At 38.9% G+C, this 10,877-nt stretch overlaps 1 protein-coding gene across 4 annotated transcripts in view; it reads left to right on the top strand.

The window, feature by feature from the left end:
* The first annotated feature begins 230 nt into the window (after nt 1-230).
* The window catches only part of tpk1 (thiamin pyrophosphokinase 1), a 65,634-nt gene continuing 54,987 nt past the window's right edge, over nt 231-10,877 (top strand). For 2 of the 4 annotated variants that reach the window (XM_083995593.1, XM_083995590.1), the window contains exons 1-3: nt 1,348-1,413; nt 2,928-3,019; nt 7,503-7,577. In XM_083995593.1, coding sequence (XP_083851719.1) covers nt 2,977-3,019; nt 7,503-7,577 — 118 coding nt within the window. In that variant the 5' untranslated portion in view covers nt 1,348-1,413; nt 2,928-2,976. Of the gene's footprint in view, nt 272-1,347; nt 1,414-2,927; nt 3,020-7,502; nt 7,578-10,877 lie in introns of those variants that run through there. The other 2 variants (XM_083995591.1, XM_083995592.1) reach the window with 2 other exon arrangements.

Below are 10,877 nucleotides of genomic sequence, written 5' to 3'. Positions count from 1 at the left end.
TGTGAGTTGAAGTGAAATTAAACTATTCCTCCATTTGCTTGAGGACCCTAGAGCCTCGTTAAAAAAAAAAAAAAAAAAAACTTCTGGGATTACCTTTGAGAATCTCGCTTAAAAAAGCATTGCACAAAGAAAAGTGTATTTTCTCTTTCAGCCTCTAGGTGTCCCCCATGATTAACTCCCACCTTTAGGAAGCTGCAGGGTTTCCTCTCTGTCAGCTCCCTGCGCCTTCTTCGACTGTTTACAACGACTTGGGCGGAAGTCCATTCATGTTGTAAGTTTATGTTGAATATTCACAAAATATCGCAATGACAGCTGTGAAATGTGAAGTCGGATTTTTAGTAGTGACACACGGCGTCTGTGTGGGTGCTGTTCGGTCAGAGTAGTGAGGTTTTTATCGGTGAACGGAGAGAAGCAGCGTGGCACATTGCAGCACGCTGACCGGTGTTAGCACACACCGGTTACTCTGTTGTGAGACTGGAGGAGCAGCCGGGGACGATACCAAAACCCAGTTCCCCCGGGCTGCTGTTGGCTGTCTAATCTAGTCTAACAGGGTCGCCTACGGCTAAAGAAAGCTCGCGTTTCAGTGGTTTAGCGAGGGTACCTGTGCTAGCGTGTTAGGACTGCAGTGTGTGGTTTTAATCAGGTTGGCTATTGTGGTTGTTGCATGGAGATGTCAAGTTAGTTTTATATTCAATGCAAAACTGAACTCAAGTTTTATTTGGCCAAAGTGCTGCACAACATAGGATGCAATCCAGTGCCACATAACATAACATAAAAGTACCAACACGGATGAACAATAAAAGTTAGGACAATAAAATCAATCACTATAATTAGGTAAAAACAAATAAAATCTAGGCTATAGAGTAACAAGATAAAAAGTCAAGGTGAGTTGAAAGCCATGCAGCGACAAGAGGTGGTGATTTAAAATGCTGCAGGGTTTGAGCTGCCCTTATGTGGAAAGTGGCCCATTCAAAGCTCAACACAAGTGGTTAAAAGTTAAAAGAAGGTCATTGTCAAATGACTGCTTTTAAAACCAAACTTTAATATAGGCATGAACAAAAAGTGTAGGCTATATACCACATTTATTTTATGTGACAGTAGAAAAATTAACAGTAACCTATATAGTAAACCAGTTAAAATGAATTTACTTTGACTTGCCACCACCTTATATTGTCTGTCTGCATTATTAAATGACAGTTGAAGGCAGCATAATGACTAACTATTATTCAACTTTGTGGCAAGTTAAAGTTCAGGTCAGTTGTTAAATGAATAGTTCAGGATAGTAGGCTATAGTACAATTAATAATTAACATGGCCCAGTTTAAAAAGAAAGAGAGCGAGTTGTGACATTTGTAATTGGATATGAGGGGATAAAGACTGACAACTCTCCAGAGGTATAACTAGTTGATAAAAGGTAAGATGACGCTAATAGACTAATACTGATCGTTTTTATTGTATAGTTTTAATATCTCTAAGGAGTTTTCAATCGAAAGCAACTTGGTTATTTGTCTAGGAAAGACAAATAACCAAGTCCTGTTGCTTTCGATTGAAAACTCCTTTGAGATAGCCTACTATGACCTGGACAAATGAGAATATGCACAGGCATAGTTTTAATAGCTTGTTTAGTGATTGGTGAGACTGCTCAGATTTGAAGTGTACTGGGACCTTTAACAGAAAGCAACACAACCTGATTAAAGCCTGTCATCTTATCATTAAACACATGCTTTTACTTCTAACTTATCTAATAGAGCAGCACAAGGAGGCTTTTACTACTAGCTACTACTACTAGGGCCTACTACTACTACTACTAATAATGATAATGATAAAGCTTATTCAATAAGTTGAGCATTGCAAATAGTCAAATAAAAAGAAGGCAATGCGTCTGAAAACAAGAGCCCAGCTTCATTATGCAAACTGAAGTAATAGGAGTTCAGATGTAGCCTAACAGATAAAATGAATAAATATTCCACAGCACATGGCCTGCAGCCCTGTGTGTATTTGATCTTTAAAAAACAACTCAACAAACAATATATTTTAAATTGTTTTATCATTTATTAATGGAATAATATATTAGACCTGCTGCTCTGGATGTTAAATAAAGTGTTTTATCGTTGCAAAGTTTCACACCGCTGACATATTGTCTTGTTTTGGTGGCCCGTGGTGTGCCAGCGCATTGAACAAGGTGGGAGGTGGCACCTAGCTCTGCTCTGCTAAGGAGTGCAAAGGTGTAAGAAAACTGTTGATGCAGTTTCATGCAGTGAAAGATTGTATATTTGGGTTATGTGATGTGAGTTAAAAGCATTTTTAGCAATGCAACTAATTATCATCATTTGCAAAGCATTTAAAAAAATTTCTTAAATCAGTTTTCAAAATGCTTGTATGCTACAAAGGAGAGACACAAATTATTTAGCAGCATTTTGGGGGAATTCAATTAACTGATCAAAGTAAAATTAATGGGCATCTTAATATATAATTGAATAAATGTATTATTTGGGATTTGTGAGAATTTGCCACTTTTACCTCTGATATTATTGAGAACTGAAAATATTGTGGTGTTACACTGATCTACAGCACAAAACATTTGATGACATCACAGAATATAATGTGTGGTTTTCACTATTTTCACTTGTTTCGACACAAAAACTTTAATCAAGTAAATAATTGACACATAAAAAAAAAGAAGTTTAATTGTAACCCTAGAGTCAGTACAGGTCTTGAGTTGTCCAATGATGCAACCTTGGTTTCATCATGTTCTCGTGTGAACAAGGTGAAATAATTAGCCTGGATGAAGGCTGGTGATGAACTGGCGTTAGAGAGATGTCGGAAAAGTTTAATGACTTCCTTTGATACATGTAGAACAAAGGAAGAAATAGAAAGGAAGGATATAAGGTATAAGAGAAGTAACAGTATGTGTCCTCCTGTTCTCAGTTCCAGGTGAGTTGGCTGATTGAAAACGGCCTCCTGTGGCTCCACGACCATGGATAAGGAGTTGGCGCCTTTGGACTGCCTGCTGCCTTCAGGTACGGTCGTACAGACACACACTCCCCTGGTGCAAACACACACGAGCACAGTCAGATACACGTGTTTTAACTGTCGTCATGATATCACAGACTCAAATGTAATGAAAAATATTTTATTTGTTATCTAAACCTTTGCTTTAAGTATGTAGAATGTTAAATTAACAAAAAGCTAAAAGGAAAGTCTGTGCACTGCAACTGTCTTTGCCACAACTTTTTGTAAACTTACATCTAGAGTCTGAGACGGCATTTCCCCCTCTCAGTAGTCTCACCTGAAGTCAACATCAGCAGCAGAGGAAGGAGGATGGAGGAGATGACCGATAATGACCTTTGTCTGTGCTCCTCATTCAGCTTTACCCAGTGTTTTCATGTCAGCAACATTATTATGTTTATTGATATTTCACATTAGTTTCCATAGAGATATTATCGAGTTCATGCACAGTGACTCTGCTGCAGTAATGTTGCTGCTCTAGAGACAAATTTTGTTTACTCTCTATAACCCTCTTGTAAATTGTATCCTTTTAAGAAATATGTGCCAATAAAGAACAACATAAGAACCCTTGCTCTCTCACAACTGCAGCCTAAACATAAGCTTTCACAAACTTCACACTCAGCATGTGAGCAATTCACGTCATCACACCTCCCATTGTGCAGGCCTACACACATTTTTTTTTTTTACACTCCAACAAGGCACCAGAGAGAATCAGTACAAGTCTGATCAGAGCACACACTTATCATCACACACATCGCCATCACACTTTTCTTCCTCCCTCTGCTTCTGCTACTCAATCTGACACTCATAAACAAATCTTGACACAGCGTATGTACGAACGTAATGTGTCTCTCTTGTTGCGCTGCGTGTAAAATGAATCTTTTCCGAAAGAGGGCTCGGTGTGTTTGCTTGAAATCTGACATTTGACAAGTAAAATCATTATTCTCTCTTTTTAAAATGAATGTAGACACTTTTTTTGTGTTGCGCGATTCATTCCGTATCTGTTGACGCATTGAAAAGAAAACCTGCAAATAGTCAGCGCTGACTGCCCTGCAGACCTGAGGAGGAAGCTGCTGCTTTTAGCCGCTGCTCTCAGGTCAAGGTTTATGTGAGCTCCCTTGGTGGTGTGTGTATGAGTGTGGAGGAAGGAGAGCTGATCAGGACCTACGGGCTGATTTTACACAAGATGGAAAGTTCAAGGGGATCACGCAACAGTTTGGCCTGTAGAGCAGACAGCAGACACATGTACTTACCTCCATCTCACATCGTCTGCCTTCATCACAACAAAAAGCTCCAGCTCCAGAAATTAATGTACAGGAATATTCATCATAATGATGAGGCCTGCCATTGGTCGGGACGCAACAGATACACTTCCGTCCGGATAAATTGTGGTGTGAGGCTTTGACATTGGCAGGATTTTTTGTCCACCCACAGAGAGATAAATATAGGAAACAAACATTATATCCCCAGACACCTCGGCAGTACCATCTCATCTTTTTCAGATCCTTTGGCACACGGTCTTTGCAGATGAAGCAGGTTTGTAAACATACACGAAGCACACAGTGCCAGGGATTGCAAGAGCAGTTTCTATTAGTGCTGCTGAGGTGATTTGTGTGATTAGTGTTGAATTTTACCCCAAAAATAAAGCATATAAATGAAGCTATGACTGAATTATAAAGCATTTGTAATATATTTCCAATGAATAATACATTTCTCATTTCACTTTACTCTGTGCAAGTGTGAGGATTTATTGTTCGATGTTTGCTCTGACTACAATGTGTCCTGTTGTGATCAACAGATGAGAGGGGCTGAACCTAACCTATAGGCTTTTAGTGCTGTATTATACTTTACGTTTATCATAGTAGACAATGCATTTCACTTGTCCTTCTTGCATCCTTTGGCTCTCTCTCCCTCTTCATTTCATTGTCTTTCCTCAATGATTTCAATTCACTATAATAATCTTGTCGGACTACAAAGTCGACTATAGTTGCGCTTGCGTATGTGAACATATTATGTTTGTATATACCTGACATTCTCTGTGCAGAACAGCAGCGCAGGACCCGCTGTTGATTTTCTATGCTTGTACAGCTTGAAAATCAATAACACAAAAGGCCAGCGCCAAGTCAAGAGACACTCTCCTCTGATAGGAAGTCATCAGCAGGTTGAAGCATCCGTTCAAACAAGTGTTTACTCAGATGTGTTAGCTAAGCATTATACGCTGCACACTGAACAAATCCTAGATTTATTCTAAAGATTTCGCAGGGTGTGCAAATAATCCCCAAATTGCTGCAGAACAGAACAAATCTGAGCACACACCACGTCCCTCTGATGATATAATTTTGCTGATAAATCTGTCACTCGCTATCAAAGAAGATGTGTTTGAGATTCCCTGAATCATATGCTTCTAAAATCCTTTCCCCAGCTGAGCAGAATTTTGAAACACTTCCCCCTATTAGATAACTTTAAAGTGTATTTCTATTGCTTCTTTAGTATAATCTCTTGCAGGAAATGCTTATCTAGACTCTCTGGGGAGAATATAACACCAGCCCCTGGATGTCTGCATTTTAAAACCCCTGGTGTGCACAGTTAGCCTTTTTTTAATTTCACATTTTTAATATGAAATGAATATAGCTTATGTGCTTGGATTTGGCCTGTGTTGTGTGTGTATGAATGTGTGTTTGTGGTATTTATGCTGTCTGGCACTTTATGAAAAGAATCCCAAGGTGACATTTCTTTGAAGAGAGTGCATGAAAGGCCGCACCCTCATGTGCGAGGAGGTGAACGTTCACGCGACGAAGGGTTATCTAAAAAGTCACGGCTGGTTGAGTTTGTCTTTTGTTCTCTGTACACCTCCAGCCAATTAGGAGACAAGACTGACAAATCCCCCCCCCCCCCCCAACCGTCTTCACCTAACCCTCCATGTGTTCCCTCCTTTCTCTTCCTCTTTCTTTGTGTCTCCTCTTTACCCTTTCCTCCTCTCCTCTTCCTTTTACCATAATAGGCTGGGGTTGACTTTAGTTTGGAAATGACCTTCCAGTGATGTGAACTTTTTTAACAACAGTCTAGTCTGCCACTGCAACAAAGTCACAAACCCAAAGGACATTTCTTTCCACCACTCTTCCTCAGCCAAGTTAAGATGTACTCTGTTCACACGAGGGGTTCAATCCAAAAATGCTTTTTTTTTTCAGAACAAAATGCAGTGATAAGTTGATTATACCTAAAGTAGCCTATATTCTGCTCCTCTCTTTTCTTCCCCATTGTTGTTTCCCCAGCCTCAAATTGCATTTGCGATGTATCAGGAAAAGAGCATTGAGGAAGATACAACTTTATTAGATATGACCTGTCATGCTGCCCTGAAACTGGCATCCAGTCATGTTGGATCCATATAAAGAAGGTTAGAAGAAAGGAAATGGACATTGTAATCACAGCATTTCTCAGAGTTTCTTAAGCTTGTGTAAAGCATTTAGTCTCTGCTTTGAAAGGCACTGCCTTCAAAAATGGATAAAAGATCATTCATAAGGGCTGACTTGAAAAGGAAAGCCAAATAAGAAAGCAATAAAACTACTAAGTATGAAGGCACGGGGAAGAGAGGATGTGCTTGATTCTTTGGTCTGTGAAGGTTTTTCTTTTCTGCCTTGTGTTTTACTTTGTCCATGAGTGTCCCATCATTTTTTCTACTCTCCGACAGACAGAGAAATGACAATTCTAAAGTATTACTCAGAGGATCTGCATTAGCAGCACCGCAAAGGAAAAGCTAAAAGCAAGACAGATGGGTTGTCAAGGGCGGAAATTTATGAAATGATAAATCTATGACTGGAGCAGAGACTCTGACATAGAAGCATGGAGGTACACTTAGAGGAAAGAAAGAAGCCATAGGATGATAAGTCGCTTTCATTTGTGCAGTTTTGAAAAAAGGTTTTCTTCTGTTGTCATGTAGGCACACGGTGTGTCACCAAGGTCAGAGTATTCAGATGAGCATGATCAGTACAAGCCAAGCACACAAATTCCTCTGTCTAGTTTTACATGCAATAAAGAATAGTAAACAACCCAGACCTTGCATAGTGTAGTTGAGTGAAATCATTGCATAATGTAGACACACAATGTCTATACTTTGGTTTAGGTTTTGTTATCTTTTGATGTTGCAAACAAATCCCTTACAGCTTAATTGCATGGAGTGGGAAACGTTTTGAACTGTGATGAAACTGAGAGTTGTTCGAAATGGTTTCTGTTTGTAATCCTTTCTCTTATTTTCCTGTCTCCATGTGGAGCATGATAACGACCTCATTATCACGGCTTTGTTCTAATTTTGTTCTTTATTTAGCACATTCAGTGCCACAAACACCCACCTCCAATCTGTATTTAAAAGGTTTTGTTTTGAATAATGCAAATAGATTTGGCCGTGGCACTCCATCAGTTGTCCATGTCTCTGTCTGACTGTTTTGATCGCTCTTATGATTTATAGATTTGTCCTTTTTGTCCCGTGTCCCTCCCCAGGCACTCAGAGGATCTGTCTGATCATCCTGAACCAGCCTCTGGATAAAGACTACCTGCGCATCCTCTGGAGTAAAGGTAGAGATCCTCTCACATCAGCAACACAGATCAAATAGGCCCTCTCTATATCACTCAGATCCCATCTGCATTGACTTGCACTGAGCATGCTTTCTTTTGTTGTTTATTTTGTCAGGCTGTGCTCTCTAGCCTGAGCAGCCTTCACTGTGCAGAATCATAATTGCTGTCATGTCGTCGGCCCCCTCCCTGCCCTTTGCCCACATTTCCTGTGAGATGTGTTTTAATGAAGTTAAAGATTACATCTTTTTTTTTGTTGCAGAAATAATTTTCCTTTCTGCAAGAATGACCCTCTGTGTCTCTTTCAATGACCCAAACAATTATTACATTCAAAACAAAAATAATTTTAAACACAGCCTGGATATGCTACGTGATTTTGTTAACCCCTGAGATACAGACTTTTTTGCATTGTGATTTAATTAAAAGCCCGTTTATTTCTGACATAATGCATCTGCAGCTAAATGTGTGACCAAGCTCACACCGCAGGAAACTATAAAACCATTGAGCAGTGGCTAAAATAATGAAAATAAAATGAGCCAAGGTCTTAATCAAGGATCGTTAAACTTTATGATTCATCCAGATTTTATATTATCAAATGAATCCTATATGCTAACTTACAAGAATGTCATGCATTTCAGCCATAATTCACTAAACTGTACTGTTTGACTTTATCATAGACATTTGAAGCAGTTGTAAGATCTTACTACCTTGCTCCTTGCTACTTAAGCAACCTAGGGTGGCACAACTATTGAGATTTATTCAAGTGTGCATGTTCTCTATATAAACGGTTTGTAAATAATGTGAGGACAGGCAGTGGACAATCCACTGAATGGATGAGTGACAGGGTCATTAGGAACAATCCCACTGCACCAAATACCCCTGTATTCAGAATGAGGTTATTTCAACCATAACAAATCTGCCATCACAATTGACTCTGATCTGTTCCCTGCAGCCGTGAAGCCTCTTGGAATCTTTCAATGATAAGGGGAAATATTTTGAATAATCCCACTGCTGATACTGCACATGTCCTTCACACGGGTAGGATTTTAGTATTGATGCACAAACCCTCTGTATGAAAGATGAAAAGCAATGAACGCAACTGTCTGCGTAAAAGGGAAGAAACTGGGACAGCAGTTATACATTCATTCATACAAAAACATGACGCTCCGTGAATGTCTCCACCAGCAGTTTTGCAGTAACTGTCTCTACCAGTAATACTTTAACGATGATTGTTGAGGATGCTGGTCACAAGCTTGCCGACAAGTCTGTGAACCAAGAGAATCCCCAAGAAAGAATCCAGCAACATTTTTTTTGCACTCTGGTAACTAAAGGATATAAAAATGGATTTGATTTTCGTCTGCTTCATGAATATGCCAATGCTTGTTATCAGAGTAAAAGAGAAAGAGGGATTCAGAAAACTCAAAAAACAGGCACAAAAGGCTTATTGTTAAAAAGGCAAAATAGGTTTTTGAAGGGAAGTAGAACCCTTGGCTCCCCGAGGTGTTGCTTATGAGATGCACTGATACATGGCAGTTGTGCTACTTGGCTGTGATTTATTAGATATGCAAAGCCGACTTTGAACTTTTAAATCAGACAGTGTCATCCCAACCTGTATCCCACATTTGTTTTTCTTTTAAACTTTGTAAAATCATTAGAAAAGGAGCCTGACTGAACAAGAATAAGTTGAACCAAACTGAATGTTAAACATGCAATTGTGTTATCAAGGACAGAGTGAAAAGAAGCGACTGTGATCAGAGTCTCTCAGTTTTGATGTGAGACCATGAAACAAAACTAAAAAATAAACAAAACTGTAGGCAGACACATTTAAAAAAAGAATCTACTTTATTAACTTATGCAATCAAGGAAGGAGGTTAGTAAACAAAGTAACTTTGAAGGTAAACTTGTAATTAAAACCACATCAGATTGAATTTTAAAGAACACGGCTTTGATGCTGTGTTCTTATCAACTTCATAAAAACCCGAGAGGCACTTGAGCTCTTTCCATGGCACGGCAGTCACACAGTCAGATAGTTCATGCTCTCTTTGGTCTGTGTCTTTTCACTAGAGAACCTATAGAAAATGTTAAATGACATTTGACAAACCAATTTTCTCCAAAGGTTGCCTGCTGCCCCAAGATAAAGATTATTTGGTTAGTCTATTAAGAGAAGGAATTATTAATAAAATATATATAAATATATAATTTAAAGAAAGAAAAACATATAAAACATTCATCACAAGGGTTGCGATGCCTGTGAGATGTAAAGGGAGGCAAGGGAATGGCTTAATTTGTGCATAATCTCAAGTCTTCCACTGTGTATCCAGAGCAGTTTTGTATAGATCGCAGCATTAGTATAAAAAATCTGACATTGCTTTTTTTGTGGTTGTTTTTCTCTTTTAGAAAAGTGCAGCAGTAATTTGATTTTAAACTATTTTGAACATCCGTTTCAATTTTTTAGTGCAAACTATGTCTAAATTGGACAGTTTTTTTCAATATTGAGTTTAAATTGTCTGTTGACTATCTCAGCAAGACTAGATATTAGACTTCACGCTATGCTGATTGTGAATGACCCTCAACAGAGTTTGCATATTGATATTTTTGGTTTAATAACTTTATATCCTTATTTAATAACCGTATTTCCAAATCCAAATTATGACTATCCCTCCCGCATTTACCTAATACTGTTACAATCTAGAGATTAATTTTTGCATAAATGCATAGTGTGGGCTATCCCATATGCTTTATCGATTGTTTCACTCATATTTTGTCATCACATTCAGGTATTGCCAGTACAGGAACGAGAATCACAAGGAAAGCATTGCATCAAATTGTCAAACCAAGTCGCAGTACCGCTCAGAGATCACTGAGAGACATATCAGATGTAACGTTGTCAGTCTGATGAAGCTTGATACTGTCATATGGCAGTTTTGGGTATTTGCCCACGTTTAGATAAGGATACTTGTAAAAAAAAAAAAAAAAGTTTCAGAGAGATTTAAAGGAGTTTCTGAAGTGCCACGAGCAATGTGGCAATGCTGTGGTGTGGATGTCAGAAATTGGGAAGCTTTCTTGATCAGTTTTGATCTCGGCGGCGGTGCTCATGGGACCTGAAGAAGTTTTGACAGGATGATGATTGTTTGTGAATGGCAGATCTCAAATCTCTCACAGTTTGATGAAAGACACGCTTGTAAGCAAGTTTACCATTCCTCACTTGATATGCCATGTAATTTTAATGTTGTTTATGGAATAAGCAGATGTCAGCGCGCATGCAGTGTGTCTGAGTGTGTGTCACTCTCCGGAGGTCTCCAC

This window comes from Trachurus trachurus (assembly GCF_905171665.1).
Source record: "Trachurus trachurus genome assembly, chromosome: 20".
NCBI classification, from domain to species: Eukaryota; Metazoa; Chordata; class Actinopteri; order Carangiformes; family Carangidae; genus Trachurus; species Trachurus trachurus.
Note: the sequence above shows the minus strand (reverse complement) of the source record. Positions and strands in the feature narration are given on the sequence as shown.